We start from the raw sequence: 22,023 nt of genomic DNA, 5'->3' as shown, positions 1-22,023 counted from the left end.
ATTTGCAACATGAAACAAATCAACAAAATATACGGTTGCAGTTGTTGAAGTATAATCACAGTAGTGCCAAGCTTATGTTTAGACATCTGGTTTCATTAAACCCGGTGGTGGAATTTAACTAAGTACAGTTACTCAAGTACTGTACTTAAAGGAACAGTGTGTAAAATTCGGGGGGATCTATTGGCATATCACATTTTTTATTAATCTTCATTGATTACCTTATAATAAGAATTGTTGTGTTTTCGTTACCTTATAAAACGTATACTTACATACGGAGCTGGTCCTCTTCACAGAGTTGGTTGTCATGGTTCTACAGCAGTCCATATCTGGGCATCCTTTCATTAAAACCAAAAGGTTTCATTGATTGTCTTCGGCCTCTTAGGTTATGAGATATATTGAGTGTGGTTTTACCAGCTTAATTTACTGTTTGATATAAAAAAAATAACTTATTTGCAGAGTAGTAGAAGTATGAAGCTGCATTAGATGGACATACTCAAGTAAATTATAAGTACCTTAAGATAATATTTCAGTACACTACTTGAATAAATGAACTCAGTTACTTTCCAACGCTGGCATGTGCACACACAGTATATCGGTGTGTGGGGGTGTGTGTGTGTGTGTGTGCATGTGTGTGTTTTATTTCATGTGTCAGCTGTGTAGCAGCACAGAGCAGCCAGTGTTCTTGTTACAAGCTGTTATGTAACTGCTGATTTGTATTCACACGGTTGTCAGGCCCTTAATGCTGGAGCACCAGCCAGAACCTGCTGCTCTCACGCTGCAGGCACATGAAAAGTGGAAAACTTTTACATTGATAACAAAAAGAAAAAAAAATTCAGGGCACATACAAGATTTTATTTCTTTGCACTTCCAGTATCCTTTTTTGAAATACAAAAGCAAAATTTGCCCTCAGGAAAAAAATCATGTTAGTCTCCACCGGCTAGCTGTCCTGCTACTAAACTTAATCTCCATGTAAACTATATTATTACTGTTACTGTATTAGTCCAGAAACACTTAAGTTTTCTGTTACTTAGTGTTTTTGGCAAATTTTTATTTTCTTAATCTTTCCTGCACATTGTTCTGCTCTCTGATGAGTGTATTCGTTATCACAGGTGGGACCAGGTCCTTGTTTTGCAAGTCACAAGTAAGTCAAGAGTCTTCACTCAAGTCCTATAAGCCAAGTCCCAAGTCAAGACAGAAAAGTCCTGAGTCATGTCCCAAATACTGAACTTTGAGTTTCGAATCCTAAATATGTCACCAAATGTAATGCCATTTTAACAACAGGGTGTAATACATTCAATTTATAAAACTCATGAATGCTTCATTTTTTTATTTTTTTTAAACAAGTGCGACTGAACTTAATCTTAAAAGATCTGGGGAATTGAGAATCTAAGATCGTTAACTTGAGTCAGGAAATGAACTGATTAAATGGCAAAGTTTTTAAAGAATATGTTTTAAAATGCTTGGGTCTTGGGGAAGGCTCAAGTCCAAGTGAAGTCACGGTTCATTGTCGTTAAAATCCAGGTGGTGTTAAAAGTCTTTTTTTGGTTTTATCTAAAGTCTAGAATCATCACATTTGTGAGTCTGACTGAAGTCCACACCTGTGTTAATAATATACAAAATCATATTCTGTGAAGTGAATGCCGCTCCAGTTACATAATAAGAAATTAAACAGCAGGTTCACAATCTTTCCTGCAGTTTCTAAGCTGTAAACTGACCTAGAAGCCATTTCTAGCACATGTTTCTGTGTAGGTGTGCAAACAGTTCCCATGTTTAATGGAAATGTAACCTTTATTGTAAGGAAACAAACTGGGTCATCCTATTGTGTTGCACCACCTGATCCTCTGACTCTCAGACAGGGTGATCCCCTGATCTTTCCCCCTGGTGGTTAAATTATTCAGTTGTTCAACACGTCAGCTGTGCTTTTAGGTAACGCGCTAAACATTAGCATAACATCGTGAATCTGTTCACAGATGTTAATATGAGAATTATGTAAGACATTCAAGAAATCTAAGTGAGTACTTGAGACAGATAGAGGTTTGTCCATTTGGTTTTTTTTTGGTTTCCTCAGCTCTCATTCAAAAATACTGCCTGAAAACAAAAGTTTACAGCCCTACAGTCTTCCAGAGGTTAATCTGGAAGACTGTAAACAGAGAGTAAAATGACAGTTCCCAAGGGCTAGGCTTTTGAACTTGTAATTACATCTGGCAACCTCACCCATATCGCCCCGGGCCACTCTAACCGTGAATGCTCCGTAATAGGGATCCAGAATCTCCAGATGGAAATACATTCTGCTCCTTTAATTCAGTTCCTTGCTTAGATTTGAAGTCAATTTTAGTTATTTTTTTCTTTAAACTAAATGATCACTATTCAAATCACTGGGTCATTGCAAGGCCGTTCATAAAGCTGTGAGTGGGAATTTTGCTGTTTTGTTCAGTTCAGTTAAAACCAGGCCCTTATAGACCCTGTTTGTTAGGTTATTAACTTGGCAATATTCAGTCTGCAACAGAATCATTACTGTACAATATATGTGCGAATAAATTATAATTATTATTATATTATTACAGCGTAATGGCTCCTGTGACTGTCATGGCCTTTCACACTGTGTATTTGGTGCTTTCTGTCACCAGTGAGGGGAGCTCCAATGCAAAGAGCTGCTTATTAATTCACTGATGGTGATGATTCAGAACTCTTAGTTCAGCTTGATGTGATCTTAAAGATGAATTCGTTGCAGCACCAGCCTCTTGGACGCTTGTATTTGAACAATTATGTAAGATAGAAAGTAAAATAAATATGGGAATATGCTATTTCAAATGCAAATGTTATATACGTTATGTACTAATAATGTTTTCCGGAAGAAACCTATGCTAGTTGGAAATGTACTCATTTGAGCTTGTATTTGTTTTGGACAAGAAAATACAACTGAAATCTTTCTTTGATATACAAATCTTCATAGACATTTGAAGTAGTAATATATTTGTTGCTCTTACCACAAATCTGACCAAATAATAGTGCGTCACCTTTTAGGTGGGCAGACTGAAGCCCTGTTCACACGAGAAAGAAGAACAGCTGTCCTGAGGAAGTCTGGGAAGTTTCTGTAAACACACACACACACACACACACACACACACACACACACACACACACACACACACACACACACACACACACACACACACACACACACACACACACGTACACACTAATACACACAGAGGAAGTCCTCCTCCTGCAAAATTAGTTATCTGTTGCCACCTGCTGGCTGAATTCAAACTTGCAACAATTACCTAAAAAAGTGAGACGAGTTGATAAAATGTAAACGCATTAACCTTTATTCATCCGATCATTGAGCAACATCAATGTAAAGTATATCTTTTCAGAGAGTATTCTGAATCATAATAATCTTAGTGGAAATAAAGTTAAGAAATACAGAATATATGTATATATATATAAAAATATATATATAAAAAAATAACAAAGTAAGCAAGTAAGCAAGTGAGTGAGTGAGTGAGTGAGTGAGTGAGTGAGTGACTCAGTAAGTAAGTAAGTCAGTAAGTAAATATGTAAGTAAGTCAGTAAGTAAGTAAGTAAGTAAGTAAGTAAGTAAGTAAGTAAGTAAGTAAGTAAGTAAGTAAGTAAGTAAGTAAGTAAGTAAGTAAATAAGTAAGTAATGTAAGTATGTAAGTATGTAAGTAAGTAAATAAGTAAGTAAGAAAGTGACTAATAAAAATGACTGCCATAAGGTAATAAAAAATGACTGCCATAAGGTAAAGAACTCACTACTTTATTTTTTCTAGGTGGAGACTCTTCAAGATCTAAGGGGAATTAAAGATTGATAGATGGCCGATGAGTTGATTGCATATTGGATGGTAAACAGAAATTTATAAATGAATCAAAGTTACGATCTTGAACCAACGGCAACTTCATGAGTCTGTGATTGATGGGAAATCCCAGCAGGTATCTGAACTCTCTCTGACCCCCATGTCAGTGTTTCCCCATCAATGGGGAAGGAAGTGAAGCAGCAAGAAAAACTGCAAATAAATATGCAAGAGACGGGATAGAAAGCCTGAGCCTGGACAGAGGGAGAAAGGGAGTTCTAAGGATGAATGAAACGGAGGTAAGTCCACCAACACCACCAGTGACATGAGCCAAACGCACTTACTGACCCTTACACACATACACACACACACACACACACACACACACACACACACACACACACACACACACACCCTCCATTCCCTCCCCTTCTGTGAAACAGCTTTTGCAACGACATGCAGTTCACATCACGTTCCCCTCAAGAGTTTATGTGTTGTGAGATAAGGTCATCTGTAAAAATAATCAGTCAGACACGTACAGACTATTTGTGGAAGAAGTTGGGGTTTTGAGGGACTGATCAACTTCTCTATTAAGGGAGGATCACACCAAAGTCATGCTCATGTCTCATGTCAAGCTCCCTGTGTTGACGATCACATAATGACCACTTTAAAGATACAGTATACTGAATGCTTTTATGATATGTGGCCAAATCTGTGTTTTTACTTTAGGACATATATGCAACACCTGCTGTGTAGGGATTTATGTCAAAATGTCGTCTTCAAATGGTTCCCCAAAAACAATTTTTTATTGAATAATATTACATGTTAAAAAAATGCAGTGGTGATAGAAGTAATGATATCTTTTATTAAATTACAAGTAGAAAATACCACGGTGTATAAAGTACTCTGTTTCAAGTTAAAGTGGAACACGTTTTAGCATTAAGATGAGAACCAAAAGTAAAAGTACTCGTTATGAAGAATGGCCCATTCACAGTCATGTTTTTTTAATTATAATTATTGATTATTGAACATATATACAGTACCAGTCAAAAGTTTGGACACACCTTCTCATTCAACTACTTTGAAGAATGTAAAATATAAAACATATTCTGGTTTGTTGAGCATTTGTTTGTTTACCACATAATTCCATATGTGTTCCTTCATAGTTTGGATGTCTTCAATATTAATCTACAATGTAGAAAAAACAAAAAATAAAAATAAAGAAAAACCATTGAATGAGAAGGTGTGTCCAAACTTTTGACTGGTACTGTACTTCCAGTGAGCTTGTAAGATTCCCTTCAGACATGAAGAAACAGTAACGTTACACTAATCAATTCAGTGATTTAATCGTGATCTGCAAAGTAACTTAAATGATCAAGTAAATCATGCAGTGAGGTAAAAAGTACAATATTTGCAGATCAACTTTAGTGGAGTAGAAGTACAAAGTAGCAGAAAATGGAAGTACTTCAGTAAATGTAAACTTTTAACATTTATGACTCAACATAGTTAGTTCCCACAGTAAGAGCTGTGATAAAGTAATATATACCGAATTATTTACAGTAAAGGGAACACATAGTTCTTATCTCTTAACGGTCCGTTTGATCCAGCTTCCCCATAAAATCACCTCTATATTCACAAGAAACTGATGCAGGGACGTATCAACAGCAGCTGTAGACTCGTACACATGAATACATAATGATCATAACTTTATTTGTATCGCGCTTTTTCCTCGGATACTTACAAAGTGCTTTAGCAAAAGATGAAAAACAGTAATACAACTTGAAAAAGTAAAAACTGATAAATTAGATAAATTATGAATAAATATAAATATAAATAATATTTATATATATATATAATATTCTCCAGGATGTATAATCTCCTATAAGTCAATTAAAAGTTTAAATGGTGTGTTTTTAGCTGACTTTTAAAAAGGAATTACAGAAGTGGTGGTACGGGTTGTCATGGCAACTTGTCATGTCATGTTACAAATTTAGATTTAGGAACTGCAAGAAGATTTCTTCCTGCACGTCTTTGCTAAGCATATATGTCTTGTTGCCATGGTGTTGAGAGTGAATGCTTTCAACCACAAGGATACTGAGCATAGATTCTTTTATAGATTTTCACTCACTGAGCTGATATGTCGAGCATCGTTGGGCCGGAAATATGCCATAGACAAGCATCTGTGAGCGACCACTACCTGAAGATGCGGGTGTACACCAGGCAGGGAGGCCCTAACAAAAGATGCTATCAAGTTGCATTCTGGGAATCGAGGTTCTACAATTTTTGTTGCTCAACACTACGGATTAAAATAAATAATCTGAATATCTCAGCCTCCGCAGCTTTGTTTTTGACTATTCATTTTTTTATCTGTCTGTCACAAGTGCTCCAATTGTATACAAAACAATGTTTGACTTCTCCTATAATGATGACTTTTAAAAAAAACCTGTGTCCTCATATACAACAAAAACTGCATTCTCTATTTTCCTCCGGTATACTGTTGCAGTTTCAAACATGTTGAAATTTAACATTAACAAGAACAACAAAATAACTTAGTTGGGTTTAGTAAAACATCAATGTTTGGTTTAAAATAAGTATGTTTGTTACGCTATTGAAGCTACAGAGTAAAATAATATAAGTCAAAGTTTACTTTGGTCTCACACGGAAACATGAACAGCGGTTTCCTGAGGCAAGGTCGTGTGTTTTTTTAACCCGGCCATCCACCACTAACCCCTCCCTTAACCACGATGCAGTTTCCTCTTATGGAACAGCATTTTTAGGAAACCATGCTGCTGTAGACCATTTGAGTTTGCTGAATCTATTGTACAGGCAGTTTATCAGAGAGAGAGAGAAAGAGAGAAATAAAAGAGAGAGAGAGAAAGAGCTCTCTGATCAGTTGTGTAGTTCTGCTTTATGTTTATTTCTACACCTTTTCAGTTGCACTTGCTATTGCAGCTTTTTATCAAAATGTTCTATTTGTATTAGAGCATACAGATAAAATGCTGCAAAGTGAGGCAACACAATCAAATACAGAGACACTGAACAGCACAGACGACTAAAGAAACTATCTCAAGGAGACACTATAAAAGTACAGCCTGTTTCTCTATTAAGTTGTTTTTTCTCACATTTTGTCTAAATGTTGTCAACTTCATGAAGATGTTTTCACAAGTTGAGGTGTTTTGAGCTGTCAGGGCCACCGTATATATGGACTGTTACAACAAATTGGTGTAAATATATATAGTATAAGCAGTTCAAATTGTCTTTCCGTGATGCTTTTCTCTTTTCTTGATATCAAACAAAAACTACTGCTTCCCACCATGCCGAGTAATTTCCTCACACTGCAGGAAGTGAAACAGCATAAGTTGAGGCAAAGTGTCTGCTACTTTTTAGAAAAAAGAGTTCAAGTTCCCCATGTTGACATGCAGTTACACAACCTCTCTACTGATGTGCTCTTGAGCAGGAAACTGAATCCTTTCCAGCTCTGAGGATGCTGCTCTGTTAAACATTAGACTTGCCTCCATCTTTTCTATCATCCTTCAATGTGTTTTTTGGCACGTGGCTGTTTAAAAACACATAAATACCACAAAATACTTTAAAAAACACTCCTTTCCTGAATTGTATTGCAGATTCTCAGCACATTTGACCAACGAACCTCATCAACTCCCTCCACCTCTCCCTCTTTCAATTAAATAATGCTTTGTCACCCTCTCTCAAGGCAGAGTAAGGGGCCGTATTCACCTCACGAACGTCCCTCTTTATGTGTTTGAGCTTAACGGGACGCTCCGTACAGACGCTCTTGGACACAGCAAACGCCGGCCACAGAAGTTATGAATAGGGGGCTCTGTGGTGCCCCCTTAAAAAAGTGTTTGTGTGTGTGCTGCAGGGGGTGGTCCGTTGGTGCCGTTTGTTGGCGTGTGCACGTGTGCCAGAGTGCATTTGTGGAGAATTTGCATGTGAGGCCCCAAAAAATGTGCATCTGTGTGTGTTCCGGTGCACATTTTTGGGACGTTGTGCACTCAGTTGGGAGGTGAGGGAGTGAACAACAAGAAGAAAAAAAACAAAACAATTTTGAACCTTAATTCCAGCATCATGCACATGTGGTTCCCTGAGTTATTCTGATTCTGAATTGAGACCGGGGGGGAGTGGCGATCAATTATTACAGCAATTACACAGACGTGAGGAGGACAGGAATTCAGGGGTGAGGGAGAGAGAGACAGGGGGAAAGAGTAAAAGTGAGAGAGAGAGAGAGAGAGACATGCCTCTTATAAAGCCAAGTCTTGTCACTTTGGGAAGAATTTGCGAGCAGTGAGACCGGGCTCTGGGTCACAAACAGGAGCCCGATGAGCCAATAACTGTCTCCATAAATCCTCATCGATGGTGAATCAGGACGCAGGCTAATGAAGTCACTCTGCTTGCAGATTTACAGTCACAGTTGTGTCGTGTGAGCATGTGTATGACAACAAAGCTGAGATGTGGACCAAAGGCTGAGGCTCCGGGCTCCCAGCTCCTCTCTGCACAGTTCAATTAGATCGCAATCCCATCTGTAAAGGTAAGCAAATGAGTTTCTCAGCAGAGTGAAATGAAAATACATAAGAAATAAATGCCAACAAAATACATTTGTTTCTTAAATGAAAACTCTTTCTTTTACAGTTAAGGTAAGTAGTACAGATTTACAACATTTACTGATTCATTAGTTTATGTTGTGTTCTATTTATCATCTAATGTGTATTAATATTGCATTACTTCCATTTTCCACTGATAATTGTTATGATTCATTGTTTAAATACTTAGAAATGGCAAACTATATGAAAAAATCTCTTTAAAAAAATATAATTTTCTAATTAAGCTAAATCCTTAAGTTTTGAATGAATGTGAAATCACATTTAAACTCACAGAGGCCATTTTACCCTGAATTGACCCGCTCTGTTGAGGCATAATGTTCATTTTTCTAGGCTGATGATGACAAAATGAAATAAGCTAATCACATGACAGTAAATAGCATACAAAATGATTGCATTAAGAACCGTGGTGAGTTTGAAGCTGTCCTCAGTTGTAATTTGATGCAGAGACATCTGTAGAGTTTGGTACAAAGCTTCACAGGATGCGCTTTGGAAATGAATGCTAAAATCTCTTGTCATTTGTGCAAATCCAATCAGAGCATCAGATTTCAGAGCATCAGATATGATAAATACACATGCACAATTTATTTCCAAATGCTGTAAATATAATAATGTAAATCTTTAAAAGTTATTGATAAAGTATAAATAAATCAGTCAGTAATTTCGTGCACGGTTAAGCGCTCTAATTGTTCGTTTCGCTGCACTAATATAAGGTTAAAAAAGTGGGGAACTATAACCAAAAAGTGATTTGTATTTCTGAGATGTTGGAGGAGCACAATGGAAATAACTCACTGGGCTTAATTATGTTTTTATCGTGTGTGTTTCAGTCTTCAGATTAAATCAATACATCCATCAGGAAGTGAGTTATGCTCCTTTAAGAACCATATACTCTCTTAATTTATAGTAGTATCCTTTGTTTTGGAAATTCAAGTTTACCTTGAATGCATCCCCATCACTACCAGAGTACTGTAGTGTAATCTAACCATCTGATACCAGGAGGAACAATCTGACGTATGAACGGCAGGAAAAAAAGAAGGAAACAAGGAGATGGAGGGCACAGAGGAGTCATTTTCGTTAAACAAATGTTTACACATCATGTGACGAGGATTGTGAAGTTACTTTTTCATTCTCTTCTAATATATCTCATCTATTTCTCTATTTTGGCACCTTGTGCTTAGTGTTAATGCTGATAGAGTGACATTTTTTTAGGTAAAAGAAGGAAAGAAAGGTAAGAGCGAAACCAGCTGATGGAGGGAGAGAAAGAAAAAGTGTGTGTGTGTGTGTGTGTGTGTGTGTGTGTGTGTGTGTGTGTGTGTGTGTGTGTGTGTGTGTGTGTGTGTGTGTGTGTGTGTGTGTGTGAGGGAGGGGGAGACAGAGAGGGAGAGATGAAGGGGATTACTCCTCACTCCAGAATACTAACGAGGGCCTTTTGTCACAGATCTCTTTCTCTTTCCCTTCCTCTTCCGTTCTCTCGTTTTTCCTTTCACTCATCACACACACACACACACACACACACACACACACACACACACACACACACACACACACACACACACACACACACACACACACACACACACACACACACACACACAAACACAGACACACACAAATATAACTGTACACTCTTTTTGCAATAATTGCATACAAAATCACACATGTGCGCCTACAGTCACACACACATATATGCAGAAATAAGCATGTAATCGCAATCCCACTCTCACATACACACACACACACACACACACACACACACACACACACACACACACACACCACACACACACACACACACACACACACACACACACACACACACATACACAGATGGGCACAGAGTCGTTTTTGTCAATGGTGTCTTTTGTTTCTTTTATCTCAGCTCCTAACAAAGCATTCCTGTGTACACAGAGAGAGAGAGAGAGAGAGAAGGAAGGAGAGAGAAAGAGGAAAGTAGGAAAAGAGAGAGAGAGAAAGGGAGAGGGAGATCGGGAAAACATTCAGCGCCCCTTTGGCAAAATAAAAAGTTTTGATTCATTTTTTGGATTCGGCTCACTGCAGGCAGGGCAGTACAGTTAAGTTGCCATGGAGATGGAATACATCCGACTGGAGAGGTTGGTCCAAAATAATTCCCTCCTTTCCCTCTAATTTATTCCCATTTGCTTTGTTATCTGATATACGTGATGTTGTTGTTTTTCCTCTGGAACATGAGTGTGTATGACTGTCAGGAGAAGAGTGGGTGAGAGGGGGGATGCAGAGTTGAAAGAGTGAATCCTTTTGAGGGGCTCACCCTTTGCATAATCACAAAAGTGATGTAATTGAAGCTGATTGGTTATGTAATCCATGGCCAGCACTCTGCATAGAAACTATTTTGATTTACACTACATGGGCAAAAGTATAAAGACACCAAGTGTTGTTTCACTTTGGGTCCTTTTTGTCGAAAATCAGGCCATATAGAAACTTTTTTATTATCTTTATTTCCATGTTTGGTGTGGAAGAACTTGAATGGTCTGCACAGAGCTTTGACCTCAACCCAGTCAAAACATTTGGGATGCTGACTGCGAGTCAGGCCTTAAAGATTATAAATCTGTGCGTTGCAATCTGTGCTTCTTTATGCTTTGTTCGCGTGGCCGGTCTGCTCCAAAACCTTCTGGAAAGCCTAAAAACCAAAAAGAGAGGAGGTTGAAATAAGCTATTCAGCCATCACATAGAAGCATCAGGGCTCCCACCGTCTATATACTTTTGGCCATATAGTGCACAGTTAACAACTTGTTCATTAGGTTCATTAATGTGTGTGAGAAAGAGAAACAGAGAGACCTTGTGAGGATCCAGAGTTCAAAGCAGCAAAAGACACATCTAAGAGAAAGATCTCAAAAAGGAGCCCTGTGTCAGGCTGAAAAAAAAGCCTGAGTGGGGCATCCAGAAAGCCAAACTTTGGCTCTTTTCCTACCAAACTCTTACCACCGTCTCCAGTTACCAGTGAGAAGTTCACTCTTTGTCCACTAAAGGCCTCTCTGGTTAGAATCAACAGTAAAGCACACAAAAAAAATACGTTATCTAGGAAAACGTCCGACTTACAGACCAAGATTTTTTACCTTAATTGATTCATTCAAGTTTCTCCTCTCTTCTCCAGCTGACAAATGAGACTCTGTGTGGAGGGTTTGTTGGGTTAATGCAGTACATCTTCGTCCTAATTCTTTCTCTTCCCTGTTTTTGTCTTCCCTCTTCGTTATCGTCCTCTCTTGTGGGTTACCCTCTCCCCCACTGGCCGACATGATTTGTTGGACGTAAGTGAGCGTGTCAGATGTGTGGAGATACAGTAACTGTGTCTGTGTGTGACAGGGGTGGACTTCATCTGAATGTTCTGACAAGGGCACACATTCATTCACACATCCCACAGCGTAGAGCTCTAAAAACACATATATTACTGTGGGAATATTTGCAGTTCGTTTCCCCTACATTGAGACAATAGCACATGGGATTTCTCATTCAGAATCAGCCCTGTAGATATTGCAAGTTCCCCTTTCTGTGCAAATATGTCATTAAAGATCACAAAGATATATCAGCTGAACAGGAACTATTTTTTTGTTGGTGTTCCTGTATTTGAGGCCTAACAAGAATCAACAGAAACACATGATGTGTGAGGCAATGATGATAAAATAAAAATAAAAAAACTGAAAGAAGGATTAAAGTTCAGTTACAAAGTTTTTGTTTGATCCTTAGCAACCAAAGTCAAGTATTGCAAAGATGCTTGTGACTATCATGCTAAAAGGCTCACGGTGACCTTGACAACATCCTGATGTTTGGCAGGTTTTAATGTTTACCATGTCCACCATCTTAGCTTAGCCTGTTAGCAAGCTAATATGTGATAATTAGCTCTACACACAAAGAACAGCTGAGGCTGATGGGAATGCTGTTATTCTGCAGGTTTTTTTGTCATAAACTAAAGTATTGGACAAATTAAACTATCAACCTGTAGATCGCAATAGAGGAAAAGTGAGGGGAACACTGTGGACCATAAATCTTTATATATAATTTGATTGCAATTCATCGATAGTTGTCAAGATGGTTCACTGGAGCATCATGGTGGACAGACCGACTGCTAGTGTGTCTTAAAACCTTTTCAGTTGCTTTAAACATCTTTAATGACATATTTAAATAAAGAATTGGCCAGGAGTGTTGTTCAGGTCGGACAGACACATCTCTTTTCTTCATCTCAGTGTTTCATTATGACTCTTCTGTCTCGTGGTTGTGGTTTGCATGTTGTGTTATTAAACTGGTGGTTCATAGTTTACAAGATAACAAACGGGTTCTGAGAAAACGAGTCACTATACAACGTGAGATGTCACTGTCGCTACAGCCATCACCATGTTGAGGCAATCCCCCCATCACAGATCTGCTCTGAACTTTAAATTTAGCACATTTTAATAAATTTGAGTACTATACCATACCTAATAAAGAGAAAAATAAGTCTTGTCTTTAGCTGCCTATTCTAAAGAAAAAGTGGTTTGTACAAGTGTCAGTTGCTAAATATTAGTGTTGTACAGCAATTCCATTTTATTATGTTGAAACCAATTTGTAAATGCCTCTACTTCCTGTTACCGCTGCCCATAATAATTTGAAAAACACGACACTTCTCTTTATGCAACTTCCTTCCCATGAAAAGAGTGTTTCTTAGTAACTTATTCTAGTGTATCACTAATGGTCTTCACACTGAAGGCAAACTACAGACCTCAGTACCCTTTAAACTTATTGAACAGCGTTGAAATCCCCCCCTGGTCAGGAACACTTAACAGACCAAAACCAAAATCAAAAGATTGAGCACCACACACCCAGTGGTCCCACACAGACGTTTTTACTAATTGTTCTGGATTGTTAGACCTCCTCAGGCTTTTCTCATACACTGTTCTGATCTTATTCAATTTGTATATAACGTTGTGAGCCATGTCAGGTGACGTACTATAAATAGGTTTGTGTTGGGTGTAAGTCTGAGTTTGTAGGCACAAAAACACATGACTGACATGCAGGCCATCACTTTTTGTGTCCCATGTGAAACCAGAAGTCAACATTGACTTATTAAATACTTTGGTACATCATTTCCATGGGTAACTAATACCACATTTTTTATTTTCTTATTTTACCAAAATCTAAAACACTTTCGTGGGTGTGCATGGCCTCTCAAGTTTGTTTTCACTTCTTTAGCTGATTAAAACTTGCTTTAAAATTAAAAAGTTACAGTTTGATATTAACTTGTCTGCTAGTTGCTTTATTTTACTTTAAGGCACATGGTTTGGTTTCAAGAATAATCAGGCTCACTTGAGATGAATTTCCCATGAGAGCAAGAGTAGGTGTCTGAAGGGGAACTAACAAAACCTACAGTCATCATGGGAAGTTTACATCTCACCCAGCATGCTACAGGGAGTCACTATATTCTAAATCAGATTGTGAGGCACTGCTGATGTTGTGAATACTGTAAGTATATCAATATTTACCATTCCTGCCGACCAAACTTAAGACCAAACTAAACTCAAATAAGCCTAAAAGAAGCTCTGAACACTTAACAAGTGAATCAGAGAAATTATTAAAACTCCTCTTTCTTTGTTATTCCTCAGATGACATCTGCCACACCCCCTTCCTCTCGTAGCTCCTCACCTCAGAAGGTGTGCCACTCCCAGACACAGACAGATGTTTTAAAACCCTTGCTTGGTGGTGGCGTTTCTGGTGGGGCCGCGACTCTGAGGAAGAGGAGGCGTGTCCTGTCCAAAGATGGCCGTAGCAACGTGCGCATTGAGCATGTCAGTGGACGGACTGCTCTGTACATGCGTGACCTCTGGACAACATTTCTGGACATGCAGTGGCGCTACAAGTTCTTCCTGTTCACGGCCACGTTTGCGGGGACTTGGTTCCTGTTCGGGGTCCTGTGGTATCTTATGGCACTGGTGCATGGAGACCTACTTGGTGAGAGTATGCAAGGTCGTAGTTTCAAAGGTCATACTGAAGGTTGATGGGTAGTTTAATGTGTCTTCCCAGAAAAAACATGTTGGGGTCATTCTACTGTAGATGATCCACAGATGTCGCTGTAAACAGGTTTCATAGGAACTATATCTTCAGTAGAAAGTGTAGAAGAACATTTTATATCTTTAACTTTAACTATTAACTGTATTCTTTTCTATTGCCTTTTTCTTCCTGCCCGTTCTGTCCCAGTAACAGTAACCTCTGTCCAGACATAAACTATTTTACATTAATTAACAAACCTCTGTTTGTAAAACCTTTTGGTGCAATGTGAAGATTGCTCAGGCCAGCCATTTAGGAGGTCACACCTTAATGTATTTATCACCTTTTCTTCCTGTAGAACAGACATGTATTGAGCCTATGTTAATCCACTACTACAGACTTGTCAGTTTGCTTCTCAGACTTAACCCACTCTCTGAACTGACAATGAATACATCTCTTGGGTGCTGATTGATCAAAGGTCCTTCCTCCCTGAGAAGCTTAGCCCAACCCACACCATCTGTTTAACTGTTGTTTCCTGTAACCCTGTATATAGTCATGACCAGAACTGTAGTCAGAGAGCATTCTACAAGCATACTGTGGAGTTCTGTCTCCACTGCGCAGTGAATAAAGCTCATCTGAACCAGCCACTGAATTGACCTTAAAGAAACTTTTCTTCCACAAAGCTTTGAGCAGCATTATTTCCACCCCCACTGAACTGGGTTCAAAGCAGAGACCACACAGATATCTCAAATACTCAGCAATGAAACTGAAACCAACTGCACAGGGGAGAGTGAACGTCTGGTTGAATAGACATACTACCTTTAACCAATCAGGATTTAGCTGCATTTGAATCAGATTGTGATGTCGGTTAGGGGTTTGATCACTGCCAGTAAAATCTGATTAAACAACGCCCACACAGTCCTGATCAAGCAGAGTTTTGAGTGTTGAACTCTTAATAGATAATAACCTTAGATGTTTATAATATTATAAACTTTGCCTTCGTAGTCATGAATATTTAGTAGGAGATGCATACATTTTTAAAGCCAAAGAAAGTACAATAAACTACAGCAACCATGACAGAATACAAGGGAGAATATGACAACTAAAAGGGAGGTGTGATGTTATATCTGCATGAGGTGTTACAGGGGTGGCTGGAAACAGTGACATCTGACTTAAAGGAAACAACTTCCATGTCTACACTTTCATTGGGGGTATGCATTATTTCTAGCAGTGGTGTAAAGACATACAGATGTCTGTGTTTATTTTATTTCCTGAACAGCATCTTGAACTTAAAGTAAACCTATTCAAGTTAAACATTAGTGGTGGCAGGAAGTTAGTTCGTATCTTCAATAAGACACCTGCTCTCTCCCACTTCCTCTTCTGTCCCTCATGTCTGCATCATTCACACCACTGAATGTGCCAGTTAAAGTTATAGAAAGTCCTGTGTAATGTTGCATATCATAGACACATAGATTTTCTGCCCTGTAAATATTTACTTGTTCTTTAGCACACAAACTGATAACATAACACGTTGGAATAACTTGAATGAGCTTTTGTTTCCTTTTCAAAACCTCCAGAGTTCGACCCACCTTCAAACCACACACCCTGTGTGATGCAGATGCAGACCCTGACGGGGGCTTTCCTCTTCTCCCTGGAGACCCAGACAACCATTGGTTATGGTTTCCGATGCATCACTGAGGAATGTCCGGCTGCCATTATCCTCCTCATCGTCCAGCTCGTCATCACCATGCTGATGGAGATCTTCATCACTGGTACCTTCCTCGCCAAGGTAGCCAATGCATAAAACATGCAGCTGCAGAGTGAGATACAGTGAACACAGAGAAATTAATTATGCATAAATCCAGATCGATCTTAAGCATTTTAAAGTAAAAGCAGATATGTGCTCTGCTACCTTAAAGCACAACTGCATGCAAGTATTTGCAGTGTAGACTCATCTGACCCCATGTTGAGTGCAATCATTTCACATGAGTCTTAAAGTATATGAGACCAAAACCAGAACTCATTTCTCCGCTCAGGTTGCTCGGCCTAAGAAGCGGGGTGAGACAGTGAAGTTTAGCCAGCATGCTGTGGTGTCGACCCACGAGGGACGACCCTGCCTGATGATCAGGGTGGCCAACATGCGCAAGAGTCTCCTGCTCGGGTGTCAGGTAAGTGGGACTAGAGGTAAAGAGTCTAGATCATCAGATATGTCCACCACCTACTAGTTTGTAGAACACAACGATTTTATGTGCAACTGTGTGCACTTTCTTACCCCCCAGGTCAGTGGAAAACTGCTCCAGACGTCTCTGACAAAGGAAGGCGAGACTGTTCGTCTGGACCAGAGGAATGTGCCGTTCCAAGTTGACATGTCCAGTGACAGCCCCTTCCTCATCCTGCCCCTCACCTTCTACCACCTCATCGATGACAACAGCCCCCTGCGAGCCTGGGCAGCCAAGGGTAAGCATGATTGTGAGATGGTGAGATGATTTAGAGAGAGAGAAGATATTTGGTTGGTGGGGCTAGTTGTGAGTAGGGCAATTTGTTTGAGGGGGGCGGATTTAGGCATACCATGGAGCCCACACTGTCACTAACTGCTCTCAACTTGCTATAGCACTACAGGTGATCAAAAACTCAACAGTGTACCTTTAAAATGTTTGTATTTAGTATAAATTCCTCCTTCCTCTCTCCCATTTTTCTGTTTCTTCTTACTACACCTAATGTGTCCCCTCTCATTTACCTCCACAGGTGGGGGCTGGACGGATCCAGAGTTGGCAGACTTCGAGCTGCTGGTGATCATGAGCGCTACAGTTGAGCCGACCTCCGCCACCTGCCAGGTGCGCACCTCCTACCTGCCGGATGAGATTCTCTGGGGCTACGAGTTCCCCCCCGTGGTCTCCCTCTCCCCATCGGGCAAATACGTGGCGGACTTCGCCTTCTTCGACAAAGTGGCCAAGACCAAGACCACGCCCATCTTCAAAGCATCCAGCCCCCAGCATGTGTACCAGAGCAACGGGTGTGGGACTGTGCCTGAGGTGTCTGATCCAGAGAAGATCCGTCTGGAGCAGAGCTACAGGGAGAGAGGGGAGGAGAGAGGCCGGGCGAGAGACACTCCTCTCAGTGTTCGCATCAGCAACGTGTGAAGGGAGCGTTTCATAGAGAGAAACACGCAGGAGGCCAACGTGGAAGGGTAATAGCAATGGAATGAAACATCATATCAAAACAGCTCGGACACTGACTTTTAGTCAGATATGAACCTCTGGAAGATATCTAGGTGGTAGATCCAGATGACGCAGAAAGGAAATATGGACTTTTGACTTCTGTATGGTCAACTTGTCAAAATGTCCATACATTTGCTGGGATGATTCATGTTTTACACTGGTTGGACTGTTTTCGTATGAAGGCTTAACAAACTGCCTAACCGCAGCTACTATTTACATTTGAGTGTGTGGAGTGCACACGCACCTCACATATACTGCATACACTTCTACAAGTAAGTAATTAACAGGTGGGATTATTTATTTTCGCACAGTAAAAACCCCATGAAAACAATAATGAAAAACAAAACTAAAAAAGTGTTAATATGATATGTGAAACCCAGTTGTCTTGTTTGGGTCTTCCCCTTCTAACTTAATGTAAAAGTACAAAGAGAACAACTTGTGTGACTTAATATGAACCTTCAATACTTCCTCTATAATAATCATGATGAATACACACATGTTCGACACATTTATAAAAGTCCTAAGACTTTGAGTCAGCTCAGTTTTCTGTTTATACTATAAAAAAACTCCATTGAATGATTCTAAGCAAGCTTTTACGGAACTCACAAACTCCCCACCCACAACACTCTCATGATATTTTTACATTTCCTGTTGTAAAAAAACGGAAGACCTCGAGTTAAAGACACATAGACAAAATGACAAGTATGTGTATTGTACATGGCAATGCACTGTAAAATGTTGGGTTTAGCACTTTCTTGTATACTAATGTAGAATAACAACTGGAATGTAGTCACTTTAGATTTAATATGTTGTGTTCAAGGTGCTCTATGGCCTCTGGGCCTCTACTGAGTCTATTGATGGTGTGGGCATTACTTCTTTTTTGTTATGTATGGCTGTTATTGACAGACAGTTAGCACTTTAGTACATGATGTACATTTGCACCTTAGGAGGATTAGCTGGTTAACATGGGACCTTAACATAGGAAGATATGTTTTTTGATTCTACTAAAAGCACTTACACATTGAATATGATTGAATTTGAAGCAGTCATATACTTTTAAATAGACGCTTCCTTCCTAAAAAAAGCTATTTTGATTTTCAGATTTTCCATCTCAAATGAGAGAATGTTTCATCACAAACAGCTGTAACCTGGATATGAATGCCCATCGGGTTATTGTGGGTTGCAAATGTTACTGTACTCCAGGAAGCCCTCCTTTCTGTGTAAAGTAGGATCCTTCTGTACGTCCATATCATTTTGAAGTTACTAACATCAAAAAACATTTTGTCGAAGCCCCTTTCATTTTTCAGTCGCGGCGACAAGGACATGAGAAGGACCACCAGAGGAGAGAATGTGAAAGTAATCTTGTAAGTCACTGATAATGATTCTATCCTGATGGAAAAGTCTGACGATGATGAATCAAGGATGAGTATGATGGATTTAAATGTGTTGGAAATTGTATGTATTTGTAAAAAATGTACTGAATTAACATCAAGCTCTGGAATGTTAAGTGCAGATGGAGAGATCACATGAAAAAAATCTCTCTGGTTTAATAAAGCTGATTTTGAGTTATTAAAGGCAGTATTTTGTTTCATGTCAGAGGAGCAGTCGAAGCTGACAGATGTTGTGTTAAAAGGCCGTCTTAGATTGATAAAATATGAGAGCCATGGTGTGATGGGAAGATAGTCACAATTCAACCTATGGACACAAACTGGATTCATTTATGTTGTTCAAATAATTTAATTTATTTTAATTTGGGACTATTTGGAACGCTTGTTACATAAAATGTCTTCACAGTCCATTTCCTGAGAAGTTACAATTTTTTTTTGAGCGCTCACAAATCTCCTTACCACTTCCTCATGTAGACCATTTTGCAGAATGGGGCCGTGTGTTGCACTTCTCTTTATCGTTTATCTGCTGCGTTCATGTGAAGCACAAGGTAAGAACTTTATTTTATATACATTTATGGTTGTTGATCGTCTTTATTTGTTTTCAAGGTCAAAGCTTTTGTTAGGCAGCACTATTTCACCAATAGAAGTTAGATGACAAACTTTCAGACTTATTTTTGAACTATCTAATTTGGAGAAATGCAATTCTCAGAGATGTGCTCATTGTCAATTATTCAAATAATGATACTAATAAAATCTTTTATTGAGATACGTTGAGATATGCATCTATGTCAGTTAATCCAGCAGGCGTCACGGAACAAAAGAGCTGAGTGTTTCTTTATGGTTAATCTGGATATTATTATTATTATTATTATTATTATGGATATATCTTCAGTTTAAGAGAAGGCAAAACACACCGGTATACTTCAAAGTGTTCCTTCTTGAACAAAGCTCTAATACTGAATACTGAGACAGGCGGGAAATTGCTCAGTATACAGTATAAGAGCGTTGAACAAGAATGAATAATGCAATAAATATCATTGCCCTCAGCCAGTCAACAAGATTATTCAATATTATCCATGTTTTGATGAAGATCTGGATCCAGACACAGATTGTTAACTATCTAAACCTTTTTGTGTTCTTAAAGTTACACATGTAGAGGATTGACTTGCTTAGCGAAGGTATGCTCTCTTTAAGTCCTTTTTAGTTCTCATTTAGACATTTCTGCCTTGAATTTAAATACATAGTATAACCCTTACATTAGATGAAGTCTGTGATACGGAAAAAAAACCTTTGAGGTGGTTAGAGACACATACTAGCCACATGTTGAAAAGGTGTAGATACATCCGTCTCTCTGATACACATGTAGACTTTACACCTCCCACAGTGTAACTACCTCTTTATTCAGTCTGTGGAAATAACTGATCACTGTCTGATTTTCTAAACACATCCATGGTCTCTTAAACTCAATCTGGGGGAACAATAGTGCGGGTAAGAGGGAAGGAAAAGAGGACAAGGTGAAAGAAAGTCCCCTGTTTTTCAGAATGAAAATCCTTTGTCATGTTAAAAAAAAAAAAATCAGTGACATCTTCCTCTCAGCGGGCTTAGTTTACCTCTTAAACTCCTCATGATGCAATATGTGTCACCAGACAAAACCGATGTAAGACATTTTAAAATAACTCTTCCAATCATTGATAAGCCATGATAAGCTGAAGGTGTTTGAACTGATGGTTCAATGTATAAGAAACATAGTAGGGATGAAGTAACATTCAGTTATAATCATATATTGTGTGTGATTTGTATTGTTTTATGTGTCTACTGTTTTTACAGGGCCCAATGCTGTGACTCCTGTGTTTGTGAAGAAGGGAGATGATCTGATTCTGAATGTCGATGCTGATGTTCCTGAGGATGTTTTAATTGTTGACTGGAACTTCAATAAAACGGTCAAATTAGTAAGATTTACATCCAGTGGACAGCCAACTGTCTTCGTTGATTTCATTGGAAGGATTGAGTTTCCTGTGAAAAAATTCTCTGTGAAATTGAAGAATCTTCAAAAGGCAGACAGTGGAGTTTATACTGCACTAGTGTTAACGGCTCTAGGAGACAAACTAGCTGAATACAAGGTCACAGTTGAAGGTGAGTTTGTTAACCTTTCAGACACTGATAGAGAGTTTCTGCTCTCATGTTTCTAAATTCTCACAGAAACTTCCCCACTCAGATCCAGTGTCTCCAGTTAAACTGACAGTGGACCCAGTGGACCCACTGGTCTCCAGAAGCTCCTGTAATCTCACTGTGACCTGCAGTACACAGGACTCCAACATCAGCAGCACTATTAGATGTGTCAACCAAACCTGCAGTCAGGAGGGAGGAGAGCAATCAGAGGTCACAACCTCTGGTGCTTCTCTCCGGGTCTACCTGTTGAATAGCTCAATCATCTGTAACCATAGTAACCATGTTAGCTGGACCAAAGACGTTAAAATGATTGAAGACTTTTGCCCCAAATATGCTGGTAAGACTGAAAGACAAAACGGCTTCCTGATAATAATGCACATTTTACCTTTTAAAGAAAACTTTTATAACTCCAAGTGAAGAAGTTCTGTTTTTCTTTCTGTGGTACATTAAATAAAATGGGTTTGTTAGGAATATGGTTGAACTCCATTTATGTTTTATTGTTTTTTCAGGGGTGTGCTGGCTGTATTTTTAGAACTAAAAACCATTTGCAGTACAAATCTTGTTAACTTGCCTATAAACTGCTGTGAAGCATTTTTGTGAAGCACAGGAAAAACAACAACTGGTGTGTGTTGTGTGTGTGTGTGTGTGTGTGTGTGTGTGTGTGTGTGTGTGTGTGTGTGTGTGTGTGTGTGTGTGTGTGTGTGTGTGTGTGTGTGTGTGTTGATATAAAATGTAGTTTAAATCAGTTTACATTTTTTTTTTTTGTTAATTGACATTTTCTCAAGTGAAAACAATTAAAAAACTAAAATCATGAGCCTTATTTAGC

At 39.0% G+C, this 22,023-nt stretch overlaps 2 protein-coding genes across 3 annotated transcripts; both read left to right on the top strand.

The window, feature by feature from the left end:
* The first annotated feature begins 14,040 nt into the window (after positions 1-14,040).
* LOC129089419 (ATP-sensitive inward rectifier potassium channel 10) lies at positions 14,041-17,562 on the top strand. Its single transcript, XM_054596865.1, has 5 exons — positions 14,041-14,386; positions 16,000-16,211; positions 16,459-16,590; positions 16,702-16,879; positions 17,168-17,562. Exons 1-5 carry the CDS (start codon positions 14,041-14,043, stop codon positions 17,560-17,562), a joined length of 1,263 nt encoding a protein of 420 aa, XP_054452840.1.
* Positions 17,563-18,521: 959 nt separating this feature from the next.
* LOC129089418 (uncharacterized) lies at positions 18,522-21,676 on the top strand. 2 transcript variants are annotated; one of them, XM_054596863.1, is made up of 4 exons: positions 18,522-19,004; positions 19,503-19,576; positions 20,856-21,161; positions 21,244-21,676. In XM_054596863.1, exons 1-4 carry the CDS (start codon positions 18,964-18,966, stop codon positions 21,612-21,614), a joined length of 792 nt encoding a protein of 263 aa, XP_054452838.1. In that variant the 5' UTR covers positions 18,522-18,963; the 3' UTR covers positions 21,615-21,676. The 2 variants fall into 2 exon arrangements, with proteins under 2 accessions (XP_054452838.1, XP_054452839.1); XM_054596864.1 differs by having other exon boundaries at positions 21,228-21,343.
* Positions 21,677-22,023: the final 347 nt, after the last annotated feature.

The sequence above is a fragment of the Anoplopoma fimbria genome, chromosome 3, assembly GCF_027596085.1.
Source record: "Anoplopoma fimbria isolate UVic2021 breed Golden Eagle Sablefish chromosome 3, Afim_UVic_2022, whole genome shotgun sequence".
Lineage (NCBI taxonomy): Eukaryota > Metazoa > Chordata > Actinopteri > Perciformes > Anoplopomatidae > Anoplopoma > Anoplopoma fimbria.
The sequence above is the reverse complement of the archived record's forward strand: the minus strand, read 5'-3'. Positions and strand labels throughout refer to the sequence as shown.

Excerpts from the sequence above, each read along its gene's own strand:
- LOC129089418 (XM_054596863.1), top strand. The coding sequence starts at position 18,964 with ATGAGAAGGACCACCAGAGGAGAGAATGTGAAAGTAATCTT. Across the intron at positions 19,577-20,855 it reads GCGTTCATGTGAAGCACAAG|GGCCCAATGCTGTGACTCCT; the intron begins GTAAGAACTTTA and ends CTGTTTTTACAG. Across the intron at positions 21,162-21,243 it reads ATACAAGGTCACAGTTGAAG|ATCCAGTGTCTCCAGTTAAA; the intron begins GTGAGTTTGTTA and ends TTCCCCACTCAG.
- LOC129089419 (XM_054596865.1), top strand. The coding sequence starts at position 14,041 with ATGACATCTGCCACACCCCCTTCCTCTCGTAGCTCCTCACCTCAGAAG. Across the intron at positions 16,591-16,701 it reads GTCTCCTGCTCGGGTGTCAG|GTCAGTGGAAAACTGCTCCA; the intron begins GTAAGTGGGACT and ends CTTACCCCCCAG. Across the intron at positions 16,880-17,167 it reads GCGAGCCTGGGCAGCCAAGG|GTGGGGGCTGGACGGATCCA; the intron begins GTAAGCATGATT and ends TTACCTCCACAG.